This window comes from Cryphonectria parasitica, assembly GCF_011745365.1.
Source record: "Cryphonectria parasitica EP155 unplaced genomic scaffold M406scaffold_11, whole genome shotgun sequence".
Classification (NCBI taxonomy): Eukaryota; Fungi; Ascomycota; class Sordariomycetes; order Diaporthales; family Cryphonectriaceae; genus Cryphonectria; species Cryphonectria parasitica.
This window is the reverse complement of record NW_024468919.1, coordinates 430,437-458,103: the sequence shown is the minus strand read 5'-3', so window position 1 is coordinate 458,103 and position 27,667 is coordinate 430,437. Positions and strand designations below refer to the sequence as shown.

General features: G+C 52.1%; 8 protein-coding genes across 8 annotated transcripts; 3 read left to right on the top strand and 5 right to left on the bottom strand.

Moving 5' to 3' along the window:
- Positions 1-781: 781 nt before the first annotated feature.
- M406DRAFT_335194 (uncharacterized protein) lies at positions 782-2,035 on the bottom strand (the record flags this gene model as incomplete). Its single annotated transcript, XM_040921004.1, has 1 exon — positions 782-2,035. The coding sequence occupies one exon, from the start codon at positions 2,033-2,035 to the stop codon at positions 782-784; it is 1,254 nt and encodes a 417-aa protein (XP_040770961.1).
- A 7,808-nt stretch (positions 2,036-9,843) lies between these two features.
- Positions 9,844-10,669, bottom strand: M406DRAFT_335193 (uncharacterized protein; the record flags this gene model as incomplete). Its single annotated transcript, XM_040921003.1, has 2 exons — positions 9,844-10,364; positions 10,465-10,669. 2 exons carry the CDS (start codon positions 10,667-10,669, stop codon positions 9,844-9,846), a joined length of 726 nt encoding a protein of 241 aa, XP_040770960.1.
- Positions 10,670-11,126: 457 nt separating this feature from the next.
- M406DRAFT_283690 (Homogentisate 1,2-dioxygenase) lies at positions 11,127-12,763 on the top strand. The gene is made up of 2 exons (XM_040918526.1): positions 11,127-11,221; positions 11,383-12,763. The coding sequence occupies exons 1-2, from the start codon at positions 11,151-11,153 to the stop codon at positions 12,677-12,679; spliced, it is 1,368 nt and encodes a 455-aa protein (XP_040770959.1). The 5' UTR covers positions 11,127-11,150; the 3' UTR covers positions 12,680-12,763.
- Positions 12,764-13,048: 285 nt separating this feature from the next.
- M406DRAFT_75352 (uncharacterized protein) lies at positions 13,049-13,814 on the top strand (the record flags this gene model as incomplete). The annotated part of the gene is made up of 3 exons (XM_040925833.1): positions 13,049-13,508; positions 13,660-13,737; positions 13,768-13,814. 3 exons carry the CDS (start codon positions 13,049-13,051, stop codon positions 13,812-13,814), a joined length of 585 nt encoding a protein of 194 aa, XP_040770958.1.
- A 25-nt stretch (positions 13,815-13,839) lies between these two features.
- On the bottom strand, positions 13,840-18,467 carry M406DRAFT_353953 (uncharacterized protein; the record flags this gene model as incomplete). The annotated part of the gene is made up of 10 exons (XM_040922797.1): positions 18,025-18,467; positions 17,898-17,965; positions 16,800-17,774; positions 16,271-16,613; positions 15,990-16,180; positions 15,733-15,926; positions 15,052-15,342; positions 14,787-14,942; positions 13,961-14,614; positions 13,840-13,877 (listed from the first exon to the last, which is right to left on the bottom strand). Exons 1-10 carry the CDS (start codon positions 18,376-18,378, stop codon positions 13,840-13,842), a joined length of 3,264 nt encoding a protein of 1,087 aa, XP_040770957.1. The 5' UTR covers positions 18,379-18,467.
- Positions 18,468-19,139: 672 nt separating this feature from the next.
- M406DRAFT_324867 (uncharacterized protein) lies at positions 19,140-20,700 on the bottom strand. The gene is made up of 3 exons (XM_040919919.1): positions 20,191-20,700; positions 19,977-20,117; positions 19,140-19,894 (listed from the first exon to the last, which is right to left on the bottom strand). Exons 1-3 carry the CDS (start codon positions 20,488-20,490, stop codon positions 19,820-19,822), a joined length of 516 nt encoding a protein of 171 aa, XP_040770956.1. The 5' UTR covers positions 20,491-20,700; the 3' UTR covers positions 19,140-19,819.
- Positions 20,701-23,110: 2,410 nt separating this feature from the next.
- M406DRAFT_219453 (uncharacterized protein) lies at positions 23,111-24,744 on the bottom strand (the record flags this gene model as incomplete). The annotated part of the gene is made up of 3 exons (XM_040915544.1): positions 23,111-23,449; positions 23,571-24,535; positions 24,636-24,744. Coding segments are annotated over 3 exons (1,413 nt in total), but the record flags the coding sequence as incomplete, so codon positions are not given.
- A 416-nt stretch (positions 24,745-25,160) lies between these two features.
- On the top strand, positions 25,161-26,904 carry M406DRAFT_283688 (uncharacterized protein; the record flags this gene model as incomplete). The annotated part of the gene is made up of 3 exons (XM_040918525.1): positions 25,161-25,910; positions 25,999-26,469; positions 26,629-26,904. Coding segments are annotated over exons 1-3 (1,323 nt in total), but the record flags the coding sequence as incomplete, so codon positions are not given.
- Between the last annotated feature and the right edge of the window lie 763 nt (positions 26,905-27,667).

Genomic DNA, 27,667 nt, shown 5'->3' with positions numbered 1-27,667 from the left:
CTCTTTATGAGAAGGCTGCGCAGGTTGACCCTAAAGTGTGCAGTTGACCATGCATATGATGAATCCCAATCTGAGAAAAGAGAAAACAACACCAAATTCCTGTAATGAACGAGGTCTGAGTTGGTAAAGAAGAAAAAAGACCAGTGCGATTCTGGTGCAACTGGTCGTGTGGCCGATGCAGGATCAAGCCAAGGAAGAGAGAGACCAAAAAGAAAAGGGAGAAAAAAACACAAGGGGGTATATTGCAAAAGAAAAGTATGAATGGTGATGATGCTGATGCTGACCCGCAAACAGTCCCCCCCCCCCCCCATCTGGTTCCAGTGTATCCAGCCGCAAGGAGATATATCCAGGTTTCACTGCGCCGTTGTCCGCGAAACTCCACAATCTGGAAAGATAGCATGCAAGGCAAAAGTACTCAGTCCAGACCCAGCACGTTGCCGCTGGGCGTCCAGCCCGCAGCAGTGTTTATGAGAAAGGTGCAAGCGAAGCCCGGGATAAAAGCAGAGAACAGCATCTAATAAATAACTCCCAAAACCAAGAAAACAAGAGATACAGACCGGACAACCCAAAACAAAAATGCAAAAAGTACAGACTCTGATAAGAAAAACCAATAGCCAGAGTGGAGATGAATGCGTTGGCGAGGACGTGTACCGCACGACGTGGGGGTAGGGTCGTGTGTTGATCGGTGCTGCAAAGTATGTCGTGTTCGTTGATGTTGGAAAAATGTCGGGCGAGGCTTTAGGAATCATTTATGTATCATGGACGTGATATACCAATTGGTTTAGTTGTAGACTGTGGGCTTGGGAAGGTTCTCAAACCACTTGTCGTCCAGCCAGCCAACACTGGCAAAGGCGGTGTGGAGCTTGGATGCCTTGTTCACGTCGATGCGGCAGGCCGTCTGGGCGTGGGTCTTGCGGTAGGTCCTCTTGGCGTGGTAAAAGTGCAGTTTCTCGAGGAAGATGCGACGCTTGCTGGTGAGGTAGGTGGCGGCGTCCAGCCTCAGGTTCGACGCCACCTGCAGCTCGTCGGGGTGCAGCAGGTGCAGCAGGGCCTTGTCCTCGTCGTCGAAATCGCGGGCATTGCTGGCAGGCGGGGTGCTCATGACGTTGTCGGCCGTCAAGGTAGACAGAGGAGGGCAGTAGTCCGGCAGAGAAGCGAAATCCTTGTCCTCCTTCTGCATCTTCTTCTTTTCGGGCTGCGGAGAGGCACTGGCAAGGCGCTTTGGTGCCTTGACTGGTTTGACGCGGGCAGGACGTGACGACGATGATGGGGTGGACTTAGTCACTTTGGTCGACCCACGGGGACCAAGTGCTGCCTTCATCACACCTGCTGTCTTTGCGACAATGGTGTCCCTGGTGGTAGCGATGGGAGACGTGCTGATTGTTGTCATGGGTGACGATGATGATGACGCAGACATCGGCTTCGCCTTGATTCTGGGACGGATCGCTGATTGCTTTTGGGCCTTAATCTTCTTTGCCTTGTTGCGGGCCTTTGCATCCTCAATCAGCTGTGCCTTCTCCCGGTTCAGCCATCTCCTCCGGCCAGCTGGCGACTCGGCAAAGAAGCTCTTGTAGACGGTCTCTCGGAAGCAGAGGAAGAGCTCGTAGTCCTGTCGATGCGGTGGTCTAACTCCAGAAGGTAGCGGCGCGACCTCCCTGGCTGCCATGTGCTTGCTGACGGCATTCTGTGCCTCGGGGCTCAGCCTGCGCTCGAACAAAGGCACCCTCGGGCTTGTGGGCTGCTCCTCTGGGTACAAGATGGGATCCTTGGTATCGTGCGCAGCAGCAGTAGAAGGTACAGAGGTAGCAGAAGTAGCAGGTGTGTTGACATGGTTGGTGAAGTTCGTCAATGGCGAGATGGGAGGGGAAAAGGGCTGCTGTGGTGTATCCTGGGCCGGCTTCGCCACGACGGCCACGCTGGCCAGTGGCACGTTCGTCTTTGGTGACCGTGGAATGCCTGAGAAGCTCTCATAAGGTGCCTGCTCCGGAGGAGAGATCAAGAGGTCGCCAATGGATGTAATCTTCTTTGGCTCCATGTTGTTGGTGATGGTTGCAACGGTGGAAATTGGTGGAAGCTGTTGCTGCTCGGAGGGTTGTGCCGCTGGCTGTGTTGATGGTGACGATGAGACAGCAGACCGAGAATGAACTGAAGACTCGCCGAGAGTCTGTTGTGTGTAGTGCAACATGTTTGCGTTGGTGGGATCGAATGTTCTGACGCCGTGGTGATGGTGGCAATTCAGCTGATTATAAATGATTTGGGTTGCGAAGATACTCGCAACAGGTGCTGGACTGTCGTTGTTGTTCTTGTTGGGCTACGAGGTGAATAGATGCACAGCCAATTTGCAATTGAGAATGGGCACCTCGGCACTCGAAAGGAAATACTGGGGGGTTTCGACCCAGACAAAGGAGTCGCAGAGGTGACTGAGCCTGACGATAAATCGCCAATTGAGGCTTTGTTCGCAGGTCGTTCTTGAGTGGATCCCCGACTTAGACAGGGTGGCGCTGGTGTGTAGTAGAGTGGTAAGAAGGTTGTTTGTATTGTCTCTTCTTGGCACCGGCTAACCTGTGAACGGACAAGATACGGTCGATAGCGGATGGAATGGCCAAGAGAACAATTGGGGACGAGAATTGTTCTATCTAGACGGAACTTGGGACAATGGGCTTAAGTTATATCTTCAGACACAGCCGCCTGACCACGGGCGGATGAGTCGAGATTGGATGGTTGGTTGACAGGACAGGGGGGGTGTAAGGATCAGGAACCGTATGGTGCAAGAGGCTGAAATGGGGGGGAAGACAAGATTAAGTAGTAGTTGGGCGTAGCGAACGTGGCGGAATACCGGAGGGCCGGAAGAGGCCCCAGTAAATGATGGGAAGAAAAAGAGAAAAAAGATGGCAAAAAGATGACTAGAATTGGTCAGCTGGGTGGACTTGGAGGATAGGCAGAACAGAGAGACAGAGGGTGTTCATGCGATTGGATTCATTGAACGGCGTGGTTGGGAGAATTAGAGATCAATTAAAAGGAAAAGAAAAGGGAACAAGAGAGAAGGAGAGAGAAACAAGAAGTAGACGAGACGAGACAGGAACAGGACGGTGACAAGGAACAGCAGTATGACTATTGGAAAGAGTACAAACAGGTTGGACAGCGAGGCCAGTCGGATTAACACATGCTCCCCAGGTTTCCTTCCTGCTTTCTCTCTCTTTTCTCGCTCCCTCACACACACTCACACACACACAACACACTGGTTCTCACACTCTAAAATCCAACAAGATGCTATGCTTCTCGCTCGGTCGGCCTAGCGTGGGCTCTTGGTCAATAGTGTACAGGTACATGCCACTTGGCACATGCCCGCAGTATACAAGGCTCCGTCCATAGTCCCAAACACCGAGTGACTCCTACTCTTTAGTCAAGAGACGACGTCTCTTTCCCCGTCTTGTAGGGGGTGCGCAAGAGTCACACTTGGCTTTGTTAGTCCCACCCCACGTCAGCGCCACCCCTGCCCGACCCTTTGTTCTTTGCCCAAGTTGGCCCCATCGGTACTTGGGCTGTACCTGGGCCCGCCCTAGGGTGGATGGATGTGTCATTTTCCACCCTTTTCACATTGACTCTTGGTCCTACTAGGACACAACACCCCATACGCCCCCCTGTAGCCTGTTCCCAGCATAGGTAGAGAGATACACACGCGCACGCAAGCACCTGACGAGGTCAACCTTCGCTTGCCCATAGAGCACACCCCATCGAAAACACACCAGAAACTGACTACCTTTTCTTTGAAACAAATCTTTGGGCGGTAGCAACAAACCACCGAATGTGTGTGCGCGCACATCATTGTTCACGAGGACGGTGCCGTGGGTTTGGTTTCTCCTGCCCAAGAGCTGGGGTGGGAAGAACAAGTATGAGGAGAGTTGCCTACTTACTTGGTTTTCCCTGACCATGCTTTTCCAATCACAAGGCTGTGAAGGACGACGTGGGGCCGGGGCGGGGTATGTACCGAATAACAAAGGCACATTTGGCGTGAAACTGTACCAAGATCGCGATAGGACTTTCTTTTGCTTCTTCTTCTTCTGACTGGATTTGTACTCCCGGTACCTGCCCTGCAATGCAGGGCACACATGGCTGGCGGGTCCCGTTTCTGCCTTGTCTAACCGGGCCCCCAGTCGTGTATTAGTACTGTATGTGTGTGAGTGTGCCAGGACTCCACTGAGAGGCGTTCAAGGCTTTCGGATCACTCGCACATGTTCCCATCTTTGCTTCTTCTTCTTCTTCTTGTTGTTCTTCTTCATGCTGAGTGGGCGGGTTGAGCAGGCCTCTACAGTCGGCACAATGTGACCTCGCGGGCCGGGCGCAGTGGGCACAGCAGTGGAGACCTGACACCAGCAAGAGCCCGACAATGGGCTTCTTCCTCGCCTCATGTAGCAGCACTCTACACATGGACACGTTGAATTGGAACGAATTGAGCAGGCAAATACGGCAATTGACCAGTTGAGAATTGGTGGCTGCGAAGATTAGACCCTCACTTACGAGTACAAGACGTGATGACTTCTTGCGCAAGAAAGGAGACCTGCTGACCTGAATCTTCAATTTTCAGGTTGACGCGGATAAAGGTATGTGGGAAGAGAAAAAAGGGAGGGAGGAAAGCGAGATCTCATGTGGAATGAACACGGCACCTGATGCCGATCCCACTCGTAATGAGGTGTGAGGAGAAGTAAAAGAGGTTGGCGAACTGAGACACCAGGTCATCCTCCACCGCTGAGCGTCGACACGAAGATAGATAGTAATATCGAATACTAACTGCCACGTGAATTGAGGTACATACTGTACACGATTGGTAGTGGGGGAGGTCTTGCAGCAGATAACGGGATCAGGATCGCCGACAGTGAGACTCCCAGACTTAGGCGGCTGGGACAGGCTACTCATACAGTCGCACCCGCACAGCCAAGAGAGAGTGGGGGGAAGAGAGTCCAGACGGGTGCCTTTTCTCTTTCGGATGTGTCCTATTGTTGATCCATTTATCAGCTCGGTTTCCTGTCTTCTACTTCTTCTTTGTTTCGTAACATGCACAGCAACGTTCATGTGCAGACGTAGAGATAATGACCTGTCTGTCTTGATGCTAGAGATCTTTCAACACGGCACGGCACGGCATGTTAGCCAACACACCCCCAGACGGTGCATAACCAACACACACGTGAACCAATTCAATTGGGCAACCCGTCAACAACAGGCTTCAAGGAGGGCTGACTGGACGATGTCGCATGTTGTTGGCGTAGCAGGATTGGTAACGAGCCTCGAATGCATAATGCATGAATGAATCTTGTTGGCCAGCGCTGGAGAGCGTCATACTATAGGTACATTGAGCTGAATCGTTGGGCTGGGATCGGCTGGCCTGGCCTGCTTCTAGGCAGACCATGCTAGTCGTCCGTCATGCCTGTTGGGCTTCTTATTCTTGACTCTGTTTTTCCTCCGTCTTTTACTTGTCTTCGGGTGTTATTGCGCATTGTATGTAACATCCCAGCCTTGGACACGGCATATGTGTGTGTGCTGGTACGGAGCATGCATGGCGTTCATCCAATTGACTTGTTTCTGGGAGGGGAAAGAAGAGGGATCACCCCCGGCTGGATCAACCACAATGCGCACGCCCTGGTGAATCAATGACTGCGCTGGAGCCTGAACAGATGGGGCGGAGAATCTTTGGTGCCAAGTCGGACAACAAGAAAGCCCAGTCTTTTTCCTGTTTCTCGGCGAATTGACCAATCATATCTGTAGTGCTGACATGGTCAATTGGCATGTTTCAAGAAGGGCTTGAGCTTGAGGCGCTTGCATATGAAAAACGATGTGAGTCATCGCAAGAGTACATAGAAGATGACGGAATTTCCGAGGCCCCAGATTATTTCTGTGCTGTTGGGTGGGCAGTAGGCGAGGGAAGAGAGTTGATTGACGAGAACGAAACACAACAGAAAACTGGACAAGAAACCCCCCTGGCCAGCGGTTATCAAGAATTCAGACCTAGGACTGGTCGGTTGTCTTTTAGGGCTTCTAGGCTCTGTTGGCTCTGCTTAGGACGGACAACGACAGGGGGCGGGAGGTGGTGAGGGTCCCAAAAGTGCTGAATTGGTGCCTGACAGTTTAGAGCAGCAACAGCGCCTTTGCCTACCACAAGTAGCGATCCATGCACCTACCCGACCAAAAAGTCCTGTAGAAGTACCGCTAGGCATTTTAGAAACCATGGAGGTACTTGGGTACTTTGGCATGGATTTCCAGGTCGAACAGTTAGGCGGTCCAATACGGGGGAGGAGGGTAAACGTATCACACACTGGATCACAAATCCAGAATCTATCGAAACCACGGTTGTTGGGGGTTTCTCTGCTTTCCATCCTCTTCCATCATTCTCCTTTTCTCGCCCCCTCTCTCCTTCTCGTCATACTGTTCTTTTTTTCTTCTTTTCTTTTTTTTTTAAGCTTCTCCCGTTTCTGTCCACCCCCTGTGTTTTAGACGGCAATGGCAGCACTGCCATGCCGTCGTCTGCTCATATTGCGCGGCCACGTCCCACGTTCCACATTATCGCCGCCAAGTCATTGTCTATGTCATGGCCCGGGGCTATTCTTCTCATGATCCAATTGGTGATACGTACCCCCCAAGTGAATGTTTATCGCCGGCTAACTCCTCGCCGGCTTTATGCACCCAGCCATTTAAAACGCCGTCGGCTCAACTCTCTTTTTAAGTCTCTAGTCAGCACGTCGGCGGAATTGAGCCCTCTCGTGCTGCTCACCAATTGTTCCCCGGAATTCGTCTTGGTGGCAACCAGGGCCACGTCTTCTCTCCCACCCAGGCACCAATTGCCAGTACAGTAAAATGCTTATTTGATGCCTAGACAGGCAGAGAAAGAGAAGTCGACGAATAATGAGCACGTTGAGTCAATTGATCACCCCATCGTCATCATCATGGTGCTCATCATCATGAATCATCGCATAGCAGTGTAGTAGAACCCACCCACTCGCTCAATCATTCACTCATCTATTGTGACCATGTCCCCCCGCCTTGTTGGATGATTCTCCGGGATCGATGCATCAAATTACGCCACACTTAGTCCTGCGCGCTGCTGGGGCTTGGGAGTTGGGAGCCTTACCTATCTAAAACCGGCCGCGTCATTTGTCTTCTGCCTAGAACATGAGTAGTACGGTATTTGATCATGTCCAGCTATATGGCAGAGTTACAATGGTTTTCTCTCCACCCAATCCCACGCCTCTTTTGTTCTACCGTAGATCAAAACATCTGGCACTGGTGCAGTCAAGCGATTTGGGGGGGTGGGTTGGTCGCATCAGGAGGACGGGGCTCAATTGGCAGCTGGCTCAGTCGTAACTATTTCCGGGCAACGGCTGTCTCACATCATTACACTGCATAACGCGTATGCAGCGTGTGAGTTTTTCCTTTTCCTTGTCTCCTTTGCTTCTTGGCTGCTCCAGAGCAACATACCATCTCCCGATCCACGACTTCTCTCTGGTCGAAATCCCCCGGGTGTAAATAGCACACTGGCGTGGTAGAGGGTGGGGGCCCGGGAGGGTTACAGTACAATTACACCCAATGGCGTCGCAAAGAGCGCTAATGGGGCAGTTGTGAGGACATGTCGCCACACCCTCTTCATCGCGATCATCCTGGTAGCCACATGACCTGCTTTCTCTCCCACACTTGTTCGTTTCTTTCCTGGCTTGGTCCATTACTATCCAACTAGCCGCCCAAGGTCCGGTCATGCTCTCTACCCTCTCTACCGGTGTGTGTCTGTTCCTCTCTCTCTGGAAGGGGAAGACTCGGAGCCGGCAGGGGGGAAGAGGAGGGGCGGGCGGGCACTACTAAGCCACTCCTGTCCATCTGGTAACTGTACCTTGCGGCTGGTCATTGTACCTTTGTAGCTTGGGACGAGCAAAGAGGCTACAGGTGATTCATTTCTCCCCCCTTATCTCTCTGTCCTCCCTCTACGCGTCTGCGACCCCCGTCTATCTGATCTCATTGCAACCACAGACGCTCTCTCGTGATGCCACCGATCCGAGACAGGCGCACGCTGCATCAGTCACTTGAACGCCCCTGATGGTGGGCCAATCCACCGTCGACAGTCACATGGCGACACCATCTTGGTCTCGCTGGGATGGACCCTGGATACCTGTTCTTTTTACCCTTCTTCTTCTTCTCCTCCTTCCAATCTCTTGTATTGTAACTCCTTCTTCCTAGTATGAGGCGCCATCCACACACACTTTTGCGACAGCATTTTGTCCTTGGTCATGCGGATTTGGCGATCCATCACCAGGTCTTATCTTATCACCCCTCCTTTTGGGTGAGGTTGGAATGGAGGGGTACATTGGACGCTACACGCACAGCACCACCGGAAGTGGATGCATATGGGTGGGTTGTTGAAACGGGAAGGGGGGGGGGGGGATGATGGTTGATCTACGTTGCTGTGGACATTTTACACACCCAAATCTTTCGTTGTGTCTGCCTCATGATCATCATCAAGTGAGGCAACCCAAGTTCTGCACTTTTATCTCTCAAAGAAAGCATTGAATCACGGAGGGGGCAAAACGAATCATTCCTCGCCTTCAAGACCGTGTCATGGTAGGTGGCCGGCCTGTCCTGGCAGCCCTGACCCGGCTCAGCTGCCGAGGAACCCGCAACTCAAATCCTCGACGCCCCCAATGTAGACCTCAACACAGATTCCTACAGGCCACTTGGTTTTTCTTTCTTTCTTTTTCTCTCTGGTGCAGGGGATCGACCAGTACGGTCACCGTATGACAGGACCCCATCTTAAGACATACAATCTGCTCAGTCGAAGCGCTGTGCATGCAGACTGCATGCTGCGGCGGATGTCAGTGGGGGTGGGATCCAATTCCGTAATTTCGCTTGGTCATGGCCTGAAGGGATTGGAGGATACATATATATATATATATATATATATATATATATATATATATATACATATGTATATATACATATAAGCATATAAGTATATGCATGCATACTGGACTCAATGAACTCAAGCGTGGACGTACGAAGCGCATCGTGTTATTACAAATCTAGGGGAATGGGATGTAGCTTGCGGTTGACGGCCGATATTTCCATGGAGCCAGCACCTGCTAGGGGACCTGCATAAGCTATGTTGAGCGGACGATGTCATCCTTCATCACAGCAGTGCTCTCCCTCTCCCCCTCTCTCTCTCCTTGCCTGGAAGAAAAGGGAAAAAAGAACATTTACGTAAATAATGATATAAAAAATGGCTACATAGATCAGCTTACAATGTAATTAGGGCTCACTCTCTTCTTGACTGTGAAGTCTTTGCAGTGCTTGAACTGAGAGAGGCGTCGTGCACCCGACTAATATGGTGGTACTAGGAGAGTCCTGCACAGCAACAGCGAACGATGGCACATAATAATACCACAGCAGCAACAACCCACAAGCTCTAGAATGTGATTACTTCAAATCTGGCATTTCCCGTACCTACTTATGTGGGCTACCTATATATTACCGGTTGCAAAACAATAGGAAGGGTCCCTCTCTTTCATGGAGCCACGATACTCGAGGAGACAACGAGAGAGATTGAGAAACCCGTCCGATGCTTTTTAATAGGTGTGAAAGAGGAGTATGAGGCCAACGAAATTTGAGAGAAGTAGACAGATTTCAGAGTTAACATGGGAAGAACGACCGGCTTCAAAAAAAGAAGAGAATCATTGCACAAGCCAGGATTAGCATTGACAGTCAACTCAGCCTGAAGAAGGCACACGCGGCCAGCCACCACACTCGTCCTTTCCTCAGGCCCAGCTCGCGTACGGAGGCGAGCGGGGAAGCCTTTCCTCCTTTCTTCCTTCACAGTCGATTGGCATTTCCATTTCCAATTTTCTTTCCATTGCCGTTCCGTATCTCCGCAAACACGACGTGCCCATACTCGGTCCAGCCCTGATGGCCAATCCCCAGGATCACCTGGTGCCTTCGAAAATGTTCAGAGTGGTGGTAGTCATCGTGATACTTGACCGTCTCCCACGCGACATAGACCACATAGCTACCCTTGACCCCTTCCACAGGCTCTCGCACGCTGCCTCCCGCGATGCCACGGCAGCCGTCGACGGTTCTCACCACGTGTGTCCACAGCGGCCAGGCCCCCTCGTGCCAGGACGCGTCGGTGCCTTTATAGATTGCTGTTCCGATGGGGTGGCCCAGCAAGGAAGGGCCGAAAGGATCATCCAAGGCTTGGTGCTGTAACGTGACGTGGCGGGCCTGGATGCCGTTGTTTTCGTCATCAATGTCGACGCCCATGTCCTTGACAAGTGAGCGGAAAGTGTTAAAGTGGATTTCCATAAATGCGTCGCTATGCTGATAATTCCTCCAGACTGTGGCACCCAAGGTTTCATGTGATTAGATTGTTGGTACCGACGCGCCCCTACACGACAAGAAAGACCTACATGGACACTGAGCTCGATGAATACTCACCTATATGGAGTTGCAACTTTTCGGGCTCTTCATACCGCCGGCCCCAATACAATTTGTCAAGCCCTTCGCAGCTTTGCACCAGGTCCAGTGCTCTTGACCACTGGCGGCCAGCCGGGGTCTTGACATCGCTGATCTGGTGCTCTGTCGAGATGCTCAAGTATATGATCTGGGTAAGCGTGCCGAGTTTGTATTCCGGAACTGCCATGGTGAATGGGACTGAAAGACTGCCGGAGGGGGGGGGGGGGGGAATGAGCATCGAACAGTATTCCAATACCTCTTGTTATGGACTTGAGAAGGCAATTTGGTTTTGTCTCTTTCTACATTTCTCTCCTTTTTGGGGGGACTTGAATTGTGAATAAAAAGTACGAGTGTTGCGTGTACGGAGCCTCGGCTACAACAAATTCGCAGAAGGAAACACGGGAGAATGGTCAGAGTTGCAGCTCAGGAAGTGGTGTGGTGGTTCGCGGGGTAAGGCCCAGAAGGGAAATGCCCCATGAGCACCGCACGTCGTCTCCTCATTCTCAAATTGGAGATGATAGACAGGACTGTGAACATGTCTTGATTGTTTTCCAGCCCTTTCAACATCTCAAACCGTCAGCGCAGGTTGTACGATCATCAATCCGGTGGGCCCCTGTACAACTTGTGTACACGATCTAACGACGACTCTCAGAGGACTAAAAGATACCATGGCGCCGGTGACAGCCTTTGCCGTGCATGACCCGTACGATTATCTCGAGGGACTAGGCAATTACCTGCAGTAAGGCTTCTTCCTCACGCGCGTACATCTCATACTTGAAAAGTGGTGGAATATCTGGTGTATCTGGCGGCAATCAGTATTGGGACGCTCTGATAGCGATCATCGTCTCTGTGACACGCCACCAGTATTTTAAAACCAAGCTGACAGTGCACTGTGACCAGATCGGAAGCCGTTCAGGGTGCAATTCCACCAGTCAACAACAGCCCGCAGAAGCCACCGCTGGGCCTGCGGACGGAGCGCATCAGCGGGAGCTCCTTTGTGGCGCCGCGAGACCATAGCTACCAGACTTGGCTCTACCGAGCTTGCTCTTCCTTGGAACACAGCGACTTCAGCCCTCTTGAGCTGACAGCCGGATACGGGCCTGCCTCCCCCACAAACCTCAACCATGTGACGCCCAACTCATACCACTGGGACTTCATGCCCACTCCCAGCAGCGCGGACTGGGTCAGCGGACAGCAGTTGCTCGGGAGGAGCGGCGAGCCCCAGAAGAAGGAAGGGCTAGCCATGTGGGTATTCAGCGTGACCCAGGACATGCCCGAGAGGCAGGTCTTCTCTTCTCTGGATGGCGAGATGCTCGTCATCCCGCAGTCGGGAGCGCTGGATATCCAGACAGAGCTCGGGAGACTCCTCGTCAGGCAGAGCGAGATGGCAGTGATCCCTCGTGGTGTTCGGTACCGTGTCACCCTCCCCAACCAGAGCCCATGCCGGGGTTATATTTGTGAGCTGTCCCAGGGCCATTTCCGCCTCCCTGACCTGGGTGTTGTTGGCTCCACCGGCCTGGCCAATATTCGCGATTTTCAAGTCCCTGTAGCCTATGTCGACGACAAGGAGAACTTCCTCAGCCAGGAGAAGCAGAAGAAGGAAGAAGAATGGACCATCGTGTCCCGGCTCGTCGGCAAGCCCTGGTACTGCACCCAGAACCACACCCCGTTCGACGTCGCAGGCTGGCACGGCACCTGCTACCCTTATAAGTACGACCTCGGCCGCTTCTGCGCCCTGGGCAACGTCCGTTTCGATGAACACGACCCCAGCCTGTACACAGTCCTGACAGCGCGGAACCACGGCGCCGAGCCCTCGACCGCCGTAGTCGACTTTGCCGTTGTGCCGCCACGCTGGTCTGTCGCCCAGGATACCCTGTGGGTGCCCTACTTCCACCGAAACACGATGCAGGAGTTCTACGCGCCCATCATCTCGCTGCAGGACCCGCGCCACCCGCTGAATGGCGCCACCAACCAGTTCAGGCCGTTCGCCGCGGGGGTCATGAATTGTATGAGCACGCATGGCCCTGCTGAGAGGGACCTATTGTCGGAGCAGGAGCGGGACACGACTCGTCCTGCAAAGCTAAATGACGAGGGTGTCATGATTCTTCTGCTGGAGATGGACAGGCCGCTGATTTTGAGCGACTGGGCGCATGGGTGTGTTGAGCTGAATATGCAAAAGCACGCTGGCAAGTTGTGAGAAGTAATTATGGGAAATAATTAGGACCAAGACTACATGTATGTATTGTCATTACTATAAATGATCAAACAGCGATTGAGGTAGTATGTGTTAGATACTCCTACAGCCCTGCCTTCAGTTGACTCCCATCGTAGGGCTTGGATATTTTCGAATTCATGATGGACAGAGGCTTTCGTCTCACGGGATACGTGACAAGAACAAGAGTCTTGTCAGTTGAGAAAGGTTTGGAGGGCTACATTGCCCATTTGATTCACTATATAATCTTGAGCAAATTATCTGTCGGCCTCCTAAGTATAGTCATACTTCTCGTAAATGCCATACTGCGCTTGTAACACGCTCTAACATGCTGGGCCATGTTACTCTTGCACGATGGCTCCTCACATCTCGTACACCATCGACCTCGTCTTCCGCCAAGAGCGCCGCGGATTCTTCTTCTGCACCGCCACAGCCCGCTACGCCAACATCCTCGCCGGCTACCTCAAGTCCGAACCCCCGCCCGACTACGATTCCCTCCTCCTCTGCATCACAATCGCCCATTCGACCACGGACCTGACCGTCCCGATCAAGGCGTTCCACTCCGACCAGTCCTCTTACCACAGCAACAAAGGCGCTACTTCTACTACCAGCGTGCTTGTGCGGCGCGACAAGTTGGACGCCAACGCCCTGGCTAGGAATGATAGCATCGGCCTTGTCACGGCGGAGAAGTGGGCCATGTATGTTGTCCCGTGGATTGAGATCTCGAATGTCGAGAACTTGACTGAATGTGTGCTGCGTGCTGAGCTGGTCAGGCCGCCGACGTGTGGGAGTATGCGGGCGCCGATGCAGGGAGGTAAGAATCCATCGGAGTATCTGGCCTCGAGCTGGGACGTCGTGGCTTCCGCTGAGAAAAGGCTCTCCTTTCGAAAGGGTATGGGTGGTGAGTCCGTTGTTCATGTTGCCAAGACTGATGAACACTAGAGTATGGCCGACATGACTTTTAGTCAACACAGACACAATCTACCTCGTCCCTCGAGGCTTGTGGAGCATTTGCTTGATGCAAAGAGAACACAGTATGCAAAGTATGTATGCGTTTTATTTTCATCGCCTAGGTCAAGACTCCCTACTGGACCGCATTCTATGGGCCAAGAATGATTAATGTCCCCCCTCTACCTCTTCTATAATTAGAACCCATGTCTGCGTATTATCTTTGCTGGAGATCCTGTTTAGCCCCAGCAACTACTAGTGCTCTCACAGTCCCATCATTACAAACGCGCGAAGTTCCCTCGCTTCCACCAGGCATACCAGCCCTCTGAAGGGCTATTCCCAGTATGGTCCTGCCCGGGTGTGCCCATGCCTCGGCATTTGGGTCCGCACCGGCCTCCAACAGAGGGTTGATCACAGACGTTGGCGGTGCTAAGTTCCAGCCGGCAACAAAAAGAGGCGTTTCACCTTTCCGGTTCCTTATGTTCGGGTTCACCCGAGGTTTGAGGACGTCCTTCACGAGGACTTGACTGCATTTGCTCACTGCAAGATAATGGAGAACCGTGTTGCCTTCTTCATCCTGGATGTCAAAGTGTATTGTATCGAGATCCACTGGTTTCATCTCGAAGAAGAACTCGGGGGTGATATGACCACCGGCTATCTCGGGCCCATGTATGAGAGTCAGGTTTGAAATACGCAAGTCAGCCGGTGAGCCAGGACCCGGTACTTTGGAGTAAGCATCTTTGACATCAAACTTCGGCAGCTCCTCGTAACATCTTGCGATCAGAAGCTTGACCTGCGAGGTCATGTGTCCGATGCTTAGCCGGCTCAGGTAATGAAGCGCTGTATTACCCTTGTCGTCCTGCATATTGAAATACTCTGATGTCGAGTCTCGCATGAGGACGTCGATGATGCAGCCAACTTCCGCCTGCCAACCACGTGGTTTTGTGGACACCAAGAAGTCAGGTGGGGCACCTGCCGAAGCTTGTAGGCATATGCTTGTCACCATTGGTTTCAGATAGTAACTTGCAAGCCACATTCAAGGCGGTAATGTGCGAAGCTGGGGAAGTGATTGGTCGCGTGTCAATGTGTCTCTGTCGAACAAGACTTGTCAACTCCTTTAGTCTTGAGACCATGACCAAGTTACCATTGACTTCTGCGATGTTCAACAGTGACCTGACGTATTCGGCCTCGATGTGAGCGACGTGGTTGAGGATCTCAAGAGACGCTCGTGTCGTGTTCCGCTTCAGAGTGAACTGAAGCATACGCAGGAATTCGTCGCTATCAACCCAATTGGACAAGTCTTCCAATAGATCATACAGCTCAGCTTCGTTATAGAACCCGATCGCCTTTCAGAAACGTGCTGTTTGGGAGATTTTCGTTTCATTGAGGAGTCTTGGAGCGGTATGTACAAAGAATCTTGCGAAGCTCCTGGTTCCGATTCTCGACTGATATTTGTACGGCCGATCTGGAACCGTAGAAATGCTTGGTGGGGTCAAGGTTCCAATCCACTACTAAGGTTCTGCTGGTCTCAATGTACTCGAAGAGAACGGCAGCTCCAAGGACTGAATTCATGGGCGCCTCAGTGCGAATGTTCGGCCGGTACTTCAGGATGGAGAGAGCAATAGCTTCAGATTGTCTCCTGGAAATGAGGTCGATCATGGCCTGGGGTACCCAGTTCTCTTGTAATGAACGACGGACCTCTGGGATTGAACAGAGATTCTTTATTATTGAAACAAACGACGTCTCGAAGGCTTTGTCGACTATGGGAATATTCCGGGGAGTGAATCCTTTCATCAAGATTCTCATTGGGCTGAGTCCCGTCAGGTGGTGAGGCTTGGTCGGACTGGCTCCCATCGACACAAGCCTATCTATCTTGTTGCCCAGTGAACGGGGTTTGAATGCGAAAACATCATTCGTGACCGCCTCGACTATTTGAGCAACAATGTCGCCGAGCCATTGATCACGAATACTCCCATGCGTGGATAGACTGACAAATAAATCGAGGAAGCTTTGTAGATTCAGCTTTGATGTGTTGTCTGGCCCGGTGTTTGTGAGAATGGAGAGGAACAAACCGCCATGTTGATGCTCACTTGCCCAAATTAATGCTGACTGGCTGTCTTGGACCTGATCGCTGAAATGGGGTTTCACTTGCGCCACATGGCCAGATAGGAGGTGCCACCACAGATCCCAGCAGGCTCCCAAGCTCTCGTCATCACTCCTGAAAAATCTGGTATGGATAAACCAGTTGACCAGAGCGTATTTCTTAAAAGCGTGTACGCCGAGACTATATCGGGGTCGCAAACGCTGAGCATCTAGCGCTAGACGCGCAAGATCGAGTTGGAAAGACCTCTCGGGGGCCCGTTTGCTTGACTTGATGAGTTGGACAATACGGGATAGTGTCGGTTCTTCTCGCTGCACGCTCATCATTGATCTCTGTGGGACTTCTTTTGCATCCAAAGGCTGCGTCATTGCTATCTGAGAACCGAGATCGGGAATGTTCAGATATGTGACGCAGACCGAGCCGGTGAAGTTGTGAGCCTCTTCGAGAGAAAAGTGATATAGTCTCGTACTTGGCCGCATTGCTGGAGATAGTAGATGCTGAATAACACTGTGGTGAATGAAGCGTACCCTGCTATCTTCCTCATCAAGCTCCAAAATGTCTCCTCCACAGAGAGCAATCAGTTGTTCGCCGTCCCGAGGTATCTTGTGAGGATCCCAGAGGACGTTGCCTGGCGTTATAGCCAAAGCAATTCTCATCTCATCAATCGTCAGAGGGGACTCTGCAGCCATGACAAGCTTGAAGATCTTTTCTTCGTATGACTTATCAATGATGCCTCCTAAAGCTCTTTCAAAGGCTTCGGGTAGATCCCTTGGTAAGTTCATGACCAGATTGAATATCCGCTCGTTCGTGACGACGGTCTTTGAGTTGCTAGGAAAGATCGCATCCAGCTGAAGCGATACCCATAAATACCTGTTGAGGATGTATATTCAGCGTATGTTCAGTTATAATAACTCAGAGACTGTACCCTTTGAACACTTTTCGGTTTGAAAACCACAGAACTGGCGAGAATAGTGCAGGTATAAATGAGAATGAGAAAGAAGATAAAAGCAAAAGGCAAAAAAGAGTCACAATGAAGTAACTACTGTAATTACTCACATTCCCTGAGAACCAGTGACTAATTGATTGATAACGATACTGAGGAGGTCGGCATCCAGATCTTGACTTTTGTTTCGACGTAAGATCTCTTGATCAATGAAGGCTCGCATTTCTTCGTCGTGCGCTTCATCGTCGAGAGTCGCTGAGAAGGACGATCCGAGTTCTCGTCCTGCGATATGCCGGAATCTAGAGTCGGTTCGAGCCGAGTAACATACAAGAACGACTCGATTCTGCATCAGCCTGTGAAGCGCCTTGAAAATGTCGTAAATCTCGTCGTCGGGACAATCGTCAACCCCATCCAGGACAACGGAGTATTTGGGTTTCTTGGGCAGGAGATCCAACAAGATGTCGACTATGGCGTCTGGCGACGAGAGCCGGGGTAAAGGTACGCCCTTCTCGTCAAAGACCTTGTCCCAACTGATATCCTCTATTCTCATGCCATCGAGAAAGTGAAATGCGATGCTGCGGAGGACATTTATGGCGTTGAGGCTCTCCGGCTCCTTGAACGTGCAGAAGAAATATGCACACGGTCCCTTCGATGCAGTGTTCATGTCGGTCACAAGATTGGCCATGGCCACCGTCTTTCCGCTGCCTAGTTTCCCCTCGACCATAAAGACTGTGGAAGTCTCCATGGAGTTCCAGTCTTGATAACCCTGGGTCTCAAAAATCCACTTGCATGATCCTTTGCCTCGTTGTCGCCTCCAGCACATCTCGTACTGACTTTGGCCTGGTGACAGATCTTGTAGAACCTGACATTTGAAAGCGTGCGATCTTCTTTTGGCCTCTCCGGAGAATAATCTCTTCAGGGTAATGTTGTGCTCGCGTAGCTGCACCCCTAGATCGATATTCACCTCCATGGCAGTTTGCTCAGCCCCTTTTTGAATGAGAAAACCCCACTGATCCAGTTCTTTTTGAAGTGGCCCGAACTCCTCATCAAATGAAGTCCCCAGAGTCGACAGGAGTTGCGACGCAAGGCTTTTTTGGGTAAAGGAAATAACACTGCGACAAAGTTTTAAAAGAACGATGAGGTACTCGCACAAGTATCTTTGAAGATATTGTGATTGAGGGAAGATCTGAGCAAAACGCTCATGTAGAGACCAAGAGGTCCCAAGTCTCATGAGAAGAGTGGAAATCTTCTCGAAATAGCCGAGAAAGTTCACAGCACCCTTTATTTATGTAACAAATTAGCATCCAGTGCCGGTCTCTTGGACGATGACTTTCTTACCAGCAGGCAAAACCTCAAAGCGCTCCAGACACCTGTGGCAATGAGATTCTGTGATCCGCCGATCAAAACATCACCAACGCTCGCAAACGTCTGAAGGCGGGACAGGAAGCTGTAAATCCTCGTTCCGTGGGGCTTGAAGCATCGATTCTGCCGCAGACCAGCCTTGTTGATCTCCTCAGTCAACATCATGACATCAGTTCCCGACAACCGTCTGCTGCTTGTGGCCTGAATGTTTCGAAACTCGTTCCTCTTCCCTTCGTCAAGAGCGTACAAAAATTCGGAGATGGCCTGACCAAGCCGCACCTCGGGTTTTAGCTGCCCGTCCAAAGCGATCTTTCTCGATACCAACTCCATCGTTGAGAGATTTGATACTAAGGGGTAGAGTTTTCTCCTCGCTTGGATGAGCAGCTTCGGTGTTGTCCATATTCGAGGCCTCAAAGCGCCACGTTATGCACTCGCGCGAAGTTGAAAAAGAAATGTAAAAAAGAGCGTGGCTGAATTGTGCACTTCTTTCTACTGCGGGGTTTTGTAGAGTACTTCTCATTGACTCTCACAGCAGGGCAGGGTCGCAGATGTGACCCAGTGGCTGAGTACGACGGTCGGGATTGGACGATTGATGCTTAAACGACGCTGCAGGATAAGCACTATAGTAGTGTACCTGGGCAGCGCTCAGCTAATCATATTCTGGGCAAATGCAGGCACTCGCCCATGCAGAAATCCCGCGTCCTTTTTGAGATTCGCTACTCAATCATGATGGGCACCAACTGGAAGATAACTGATGATTAGTTGTACTACACAAAACATACATGATTGTGCTTCAAGATGTGCTGTGGGGACACACATACCATGGAATGTTGACACTGTCTACGCCTCAAGTTGTTGATGCTCTGGTCACGCGTTGAGTGCATGGTGTTTCAGCCCTCACAAGCCAACATTTCAGCTTGCCATCAGAAAAGTAAAGTGACGATATAACGGGCTGTCTCCATGAATAACGTTCAATCTACTTTACGTACTTACTTAGTACACGCTACATTGTCTACTGCTCACAATTTAATCGTAAAGAGTCCAGAGCACATGACTTCTCTTTTTTCCCCAAGGGTTCAAGGGTCCTTTTTGTCATCATATCATTATTCATATTTAAGATTACAAAGTAAAAATCTCAGCCCACTTTACATGGCACGGGCTTTTGTTCCGCCAGTATGCTCCAGCCTAGTGAGCCATTTTTGCAACGCCGCAATTAGCTTTGAAGCTTCAAGTGCTTCCCCCTATTTGTGTGGTATTTTCTCCTCCCTTACTGGCCCCTAATGGGCAGGGGCCGAGTTGCCGCTGTGCGTCCCACCCAGAACACAAGAATACCAGTCCGAAGGCCTCTGCGTGGACCGCGAGTAAGGTAGACAGGATCCTCTGGTGAAGTCCCGAGTTCTGTTGCCCACCTGTCTCAACAGCTCGTCTGGACTGGTGCATGCAAGAAGGAGACTCTTCAAAGACAGTGCACAAAAAGGGAGGAACCAGAGGGTGGGTTAATATCCGTAAAAGATTGTGAGATCAGGGGAAGACGAAAAGATTTCATCTCTTCCACCCCCGATGTTGGACGAACGAATATTCAACCTCGATCTCGCTCCCGATGTTCCCCTTTCCGCCTCTTGTTGTCTTTCTCTCTTGCCGGCTGGGTCTTGATCTGTTGATGCAGTGGTGCAAATGGCCTTGTCTGTTTTCTTTGGTGGAAGCCTTGAGATCGCTACATGGGCTAGAATCTCATTGCTTTTGTTTTCTTTCACCTTGAAGAACCGGTGAATCAGTTGAGAGTCTTCTTGAAAATGACCGGGCTGTGATGGTCGCGGTGGAAAGCAGCAGCATCGTCATCGGTCTCCTGTAGTATAGGGTCAGTAACATGATCTGATTGGGAGCTTTGAATAAGAAGAGGGGTTTATGTAGGCGGGGGTATAGTTTACATCAAGGTAGGCGCGGGTCTCATGAGAGAGGAATTCGACAATGCCGTTCATGATGCGAGATGACACCTCTGGGACGGACCGGGCATGATGCGAGATGAAGTCGAGGACGTTGTCGACGACGTCACTCTGAGGACCACCCTTCTGTATATTGCGTCGTTAGGCAAGCCTCTTATTGTCATTGTTCTTGTTTTTGTTATTGATTGTGGAGACTAACATGATGGTCATGAGGCAAGTCAGGGTGTCTCTCGTCATGGCGGTGAGAACCATGGTGGTCATGAGGCATCCGCCCGTCGTGGAAGTGTGGTTCACCCCGGCGATGGCGAGAGTAGTGATCCTCGTCCCTGTCGTAGGAGTTCTTGGGCCAGTGGCGCCACGTCGGAGTACCACTTGCGGCTTTGATGTCTGCGTACTGTAGTTCACGAGGAACGATGACATCGTGGACGGAAGAAGGGGTTGGGACGGGACGGGCAGAGGCCACGGCGGCGAGGACGACGATAAGGGTTTCGGGACGCATTTTTGTTCTTGTTGTTAGTTGTATGTTGAAGGGGGAATTATAATAGCAATGTATTGTAAAATTAAGAGGGTTTGGTGAAAGAGAAGGCAAAACACTGATGAATTAGGTTGTGTTGTGTTGTGTTGTGTTTGAATATAAGACGGAGTAAACGAACGACTTGAAAAGAATGAATGTAGGCAGAGTGCTGATAGATTATAAACCAGATCAATCACAACGCTTCGAAGGATGAGAGGAGGAGGAGACCATCATGGATAGCCAGTAGTACGGCTTACGCTGACATTATATCCTGAGCCTGGCGCGAGGCTTTTTTCCCCCCCCCACACACTAATATGTCTCATGAGGACACATGGGCCGCGCACAACCACACGATTGTACAATGAGTTGACCAATGATGCGAACCAGCCTCGAGTGCATGGACAGCAATCCGTATTCCTAAAAGGCAGCTTCTCCTAAAGAGGCTACCGTGACCAAGCCTAATTGCTTGTCTAGGAGAGATCTTCTAGTTCCCTTGACTTAGCCCTCCTCCCCGTCCCAGCGGTGACCTGGTCAGTGGCATTCCTGGGTTAATCCACCAGCCAAAGAATGAGCGCGCGCGCGATCCTTAGAAGGGAAATACATCCCCTCCCAAAGGCCCCAACGGTGAGGGCACCGTTGGAGCGGAGAGGACCCTGGACTCGATGCAAAATGTGCCCACCCTCCTTCCCCCCACTAGTGACAGGTGCCAGTTGCGATGGAAACACAACCCACTTCTTCATTCTGACTCGACTCCCGCTGCACATCTGACATGTCTCCTGCTCCCATGTGTTGCATTGCACGCCCAGTGGCAGGAGAAGGATCAAGTGGCTCTCCTAGTGGGCACAAATACAGCAGCCATGAGGGAAACAAGGGGGAGGAGGGCAGACACGGCTACCCTGTGGTCTTGGCTGACTCGCATCCCGGGATGAGAACAACCTTAAATTTTCTGTCCCTTCTAGACATGACCTTATTTAGGCTATGACTGGGGCCCTTCCCAAAGAGAAGAGAAGAGGGCAAGGGGGGAGAAGGAAATCGACTGAGGAAGAAGAGATCCACATCGTGGGATGGTTACATATTGAAGTAGCATGCAGCAGCAGTCAGAGCATCAGCCGCGGTAGTAAGTTAGGTCAACCAAAAAGTCCTGGCGTTGTATTTGTGTGGTCCCGGGGTTCCTCAGCCTCGTCCCACGCCCCCAGTCATCTCGCTTCAGCGGCGTTTTCCAGGCCATTTCTATATTCAGGTACACCAGTCTTCAGCGCGGCCTTACCGAATTCTGTCAAGTCTGGGCCCACCATCACGAGGGGGAGCTAGAAGAAAAAGGGTATGGTGATTAAACCGCACCAGATGCTTGGGCTGTGCTGCGAATTCTGGCCAGGCTTCACCACAGCACGCACAGCAGAGGAAAATAGCCCAAGTCTTTTCCAAGCCAGTCAGTGCCAGGACCCACCGCCAAAACCTTAATAATCTTAAAAAAGGTCCAGAGACTTGCCGACCCATCTCCACAGGGCTGAGCCAAGCACACGGGTGGCACGGCAAATCACAGGTATAGCGTGCGAGTTTAGTATTTTCACTACCATGATAGTATTCAGTAGCACGCACTATGATAAATGTTTCCAGGAGGACCAGCTCTCCAGCACATAGACACTACGGCGGAAGGGAGAAAAGGATCCGAGGAAAGTTCAAAGACTCGTCGGTGCCTTGGGACGGCTGATTTTGGAGAAGTTCGGATGATGCCGTTTCGTATCGCACAAACCAGATAAGCACCCGAAACAAGCAGTTTCTAAGCCTCCTCTCTTCCCCATCGTGCTGTGCTGTGTAGAGGTGATCCCATCAAAAATTACACGGCACACATTTCCATGACCCCTGCTAGGCGCGCGCGCACCCTTCTTTCGGGATGTGGGGGTGTGTTTTCTTCCTTCTTGACTTGCTTCGTCAGACTTTGATCTCTTGAATACATCATTGTTTTACCTACTTAAAGTATTCACCAGGCGCTTTCCATCCCTGCGCCATGCCTCATGCCTGACCGAATGCTGGAAAAGGCGCAAGAAAGAGAGAGTGCATGATTACTCGGCCTCTTATTTCCCGAAGCTCAATGCAAGAGAAAGACAAGAAGAAAAGACCCCCTGTACGTCATGTGAAGCTCCCACACCCCGAGGTTCGTACCGTGATTCGAAGCCATCCCGGCCAACATACACTTATGTAATGAACAATATTGGCGCGCAACGACATGCAGACGCTCTGATTATCACGTGATGAGCACAGCCGGGGCTGGCGCATCAGGATGATAAACTTGCTGAGATGACGATGCGATCTCGTCGCTCTGCGTTCCGCTTGATCGATAATGGTTTGTTGCTACCCTATCCAAGGTGATCCAGATACCAGTGGTGTCCATGTTTCCAAAACATCAGATCAGCACGGTACACACAACCATCGCTATTCTCGATAAGGTAAGGGGGTAACCAGAAGAGCTTGGCTAAGGCGCTGCTTAGCATAGAGGCTTGTTGTGTTCGTATTCTCCGATAGTCTGCCGTGGCGCTTCCCACAGAAACGGTCTAATTGGAGCGCATCGGCCCAATGGTCTCGCCGCTCCTTACCAGTCCTCGGACCGGCTCCGCTTGGAAGGGCTCCTGCTACGTTCCCCTTTACTAGGACTCCTTCTCGACGGCGTGCGCACTGGCGGGAGCAATTTCAGGTCGGGCGAAGCATCTGTATCCGTCTCGTCCTGGAAAAGCGCCCGCCGGATGTGCTTGGGCGTGTGGCCAATCGGCGCAAAGATATAAGCCTGGTCTGGCTTATGAGGTGTCATGGGGAAGCCCATGGCTGGATGAGAGGGCTGTGCCTCGCCAGGACGCTGCTGATTGTAGTGTCGCACGTGCTGGCGGAACTTGCTGAACGCCATGTTGTTGGCGAACACGAGGACCACGGCAAATATGAGGATGACAGTCTGCGTAGAAGCATCAGTCTTGTATCTCTTTTTTTGGGGGGGGGGGAGGGGAGGGTTGTGCAATTGACCATCAAAACAAGCAAGGACGGCACCCTGAAGGGGGAGAGGGGGAGAGACTTACAATGGACTTCCAGGACAGGCGCGAGGTAAACTCATTGATGATGTCAGCAAGGTGGCTCACCGACGCCTTCACGCCCGCGACGCTGTTAGGGTCTTGGGTCATGCACTGGTCCCACTCGTTGCAGAGGTGCTCGAGCGCTGGTGCCCTCTCAGAGATGGGGCTACACCTGTTCGCTGCGTATTGCTTGCTGCACTGCTCGATTTCGGCGAGCAGATTCAGTTTCGCCTTCTCCGACGAGTAGATGACTTCGCCTCTCACAGCCGAGACGATACCCCAAGCTGTCCACAGCAAAAGACCACCGAGAGACGAGTTGACAAAGACCTGCAGGTACCAGGAGAATATGATGGGAGCCTCTGGGTTTGAAGAGATGGTGCTCAGGATATAGTACAGCCAGCCCATGTTCTCCCTGGACTTGGCGCGCCTGTCTCTGGAATCGTTGTATTCCTCAAAGTCGCTGTCGTCCTCGTCGCACCCCCCCGGCAGTCGCGTGCGTGTGCTGCCAATGTCTCTGTCTCTATTGTTGCGCGCTCTCTTGCGCACCCGATCGTTGGGTAAGCCGACACCTGTCGCACGCGGCAGACTGCCCTTCCCAGACCTCATCGCCTGGGCCACACTGCGGGCCGGTCGTTCGGGACTAGACATGCTAGGGCTCTCCAGGAAATCTGATTTCTCGGCCTCTGGGGTCTCCTGCAATTCGGAGGCCTCGGTCATAGCGGGGCTGTCGTCAAAGTCTATGTCTGCGAGGCGACTCGTTTGAGGGGTAGAAAAAGCCGGGGTCGTGAAGGTGACATTTCGAAAAGCCGATCCTTTACTTGTCCTCTGCAGATTGGGACTGAAGATCGACCTTGAAGGAGGAGCGGCAGCGAAGGGATTCCGAGTTGGACTAGTCTGTCTTGCAGCGCCGTTGAAAGGATTGTTTTGGGAATTCGATTGGGAGGAGGATGATGATGCAGAGGGTTGAGCAGCTGCGGCAGTATACAAATTAGCAACGCAGGCACGCCGAAAGTGTCACCATACCCTCCAGAGCGCAAGTGAGGAGGGGTTTGGGGGACTAGTAGAACCGACCTGGAGTGCGTTGTGGTTGGACCTGAGCAAAAGGACTTGTCGCATCGACTGCACCACGGCCATTCTCCCATTCCCAGTCCATGTGACCAAAATGCGCCCGTCGCTCCATTGTCGCAACAAAGACTGACGGTGGAACAAGATACCCACGGGAATGGATATCGGCAATGTAGAGTAAAGAAGGAATGCGTCGGGTTTGAGAGCTACAATGGAAAGGCCAAGAAGGTAGAAATGTTGGGTAGTGGAGAGAAAAAGAGACAGAAGCGTCACGACACATGCATCCTGCAGATGAGTGACAGCTACAAATCAAGAAACGGAAATCAACAAACAAAAAGTCATGCAAGGGGCGACGACAACCCGTTGCCTGCCAGAAAGTCTGTGGGGGTCCAATCCCTGATCCCTGTCGTTTCTGGGCTCCCTTCCAAAGCTCGGACCACCTTAGCTCTTGTTTGCACCTTGACTCCAACCAGCCTTTCCACCTGGTATTGGCATTCTCTGTACGCCTTTTGGCTTTTGTCCCTCTGCCTTCACAACCCCCCACCACACCTCTCCTTTCCCTCCAACATCAACCCTAATCTCCCATCTTCATTCACGAGATCCTGCTCATTCTAGCAACTCAGTGATTTCCTAGAGCATCTCACTCCCTTCTCTTTCCCTTTCTTCCCCTTGACTTCTTCAGCAGCATATCGCAGCCAAACAAACATGTCCGACATCGAAGAGAACGACCAATCTGCGCGTCCCGCGGGCGAAGATACCCCCGTCGACTCTCCCGTCCCCGACAATGACAATGACGTTGACGATGTGGACGACATGTCGGACCGGGACTCAGACCAGCTGTCCGAGGTGGATGTGGACGACCTCGAGGACTACGACCCGCTGAAGGCCAAGATCGAGACACGTCCCGTCGAGATCGATGAGGACGTCGCCAAGAGCCTCAAGGCTACCAAGCGCAAGCGCGCCGATGGCGGTGCCGCGAAGAAGCCCAAGGAGGGTCGCCGACAAAAGAAGCGCCGCGCCGAGGACGACGAGGACGAGGTCAGCGCCGCGGATGGGACCATCATTGAGGGCAAGAGACGGCGCCTGGGCGGCGAAGGCGGTGCTGGCGGCAGCAGCGAGAAGAGGAAGAAGCAGGCGAGGTCGTCTGCCAAGGCGACTCCCGAGCCCGAGAACGAGGACGACCTGACTCCTGAGCAGAGAAGGGCGAGGGCTATCGAGAGGGCGATGGATGCGGCTCTGAAGACGAAGCCCAACAAGCGGCGCAGCAAGAAGGACGATATTGTAGGTCGATCATGTCAAGGAACATGGGATACCCTTTGTGACAATGAGTCTCAGCCGCTGACCACCCCTGGTATTCATATGCATATAGGACCTGGAAGATGCGCTCGACGAACAAATCGCCGACGTCAAAGTCAAGATGGAAATCGCCTGCGAGAACGACAACGATGCTGTCAGTAATCACCAGCCCGCGGTGCAGAAGCTCAAGCTCCTGCCTGAGGTCATGGCTCTCCTCAACCGCCAGAGCATCCAGCACGCCATCCTCGACCCGGAGACCAACTTTCTGCAGGCCGTCAAATACTTCCTGGAGCCCCTGCAGGCCGACGGCAGCCTGCCGGCGTACAACATCCAGCGCGAGATTTTCTCGGCTCTCATCCGCCTGTCAGTCCAGAAGGAGACCCTTTTATCGAGCGGAATTGGCAAGGTGGTCCTCTTCTACACCAAGACGAAGCGCGCGCAGCCCGAGATCAAGCGCATGGCGGACCGCCTTATGGGCGAGTGGAGTAGGCCCATCCTGAAGAGGACAGATGACTACAAGAAGAGGATGATCGACACACGCGTGGTGGACACTAGGTATACTCTTTCTTTGTTCTCTATTTATTGCCTCGCCTTCGCCACCCCTCCACGTCTCCCCTCACCTACCTCTTGCATCCATCATCACGAACCTAGCTAACGACCCCGTTCTAGTTCCCTTAGGCTTGCCGCTGGACGCTCCTCCCAGCTCTCCTCCTCTCAGTCATCCCTGGCCCATCGGCCCTCCTCTCAGCCACGCGGTGCCGTGTCCTCCGTCTCCGCCAAGCTCGCTGAACAACGCGCCAAGGCCCTGCTGCCGCTGGTCACGAACCCGAACCGTGCACGGCCCATCTCCAGTCGGACCTCCTACACTGTCGCTCCTGTGAGCAATATGAGCAGCGGTGGCAGCGGCGGGCAGGATCACCGGCCTGTGGGTGCGGCGGGTATCGAGGCGTTCAGAAAGATGACACAGAATCGGAAGAAACGTGGCTAGAAGTCCGTGTGACTTTACCATCGCTTTTGGAGGCACAGAGGTACACGCAAGATGAGATACAGGAGAGGGGGGGGGGGGGGTTTGTTTAGCAGTGGTGCGTTGTGAGACGTACAGAGTTTGTGCACTGAATCGAAACTCGATTCAGAAGTCATGACGAGCCCTTTCCGATTTCTTTGGGCCCAGCTGTTTCCCCCCCAGCCCTTTCGGAGAGAGACCTATATTACCATCAAAGACTAGTCTAGGAAGTCCTCCCAGACGAGAAACCAAGTTATGGGGATCCAGGACGGACGGACGGACGGGCGGTGGGATAGACAACACATCAATATCGTTAGGTAGGGACAGGAGGTAGTGGACAGGTGGATGAGAGATTGATCAGCCCTACCCACCTGGGTTCTGCGATACATCATCATGACTATGACTTATTATTTCCCCATTCTTCCCTCAGAGGGCTCACGAGGTTATGAGCATTCATTGAAAACACCGGAACTGGCAAACAGAAAGGCATTCTAATGCAAGCAGCGGTCAGGCTCATTATGATGACAGGGCCAAGGAAGCACCAGCGAGATAGATGGAAGCGTATAGCCAAGACAGAAGACGAATATGGAGACAAGTGCGTATCATAGGTTGTTTTTTTCCCTCCCTGCTTGTGATCCACTAACCATTGGCCCTTGACTGAAACATTCCTCGAGTGTCCTCAGCTGCTTGTCTCCCTGCCTGCCTACCTAAAGGTGCTAGGGTACCATACCCACAGCAT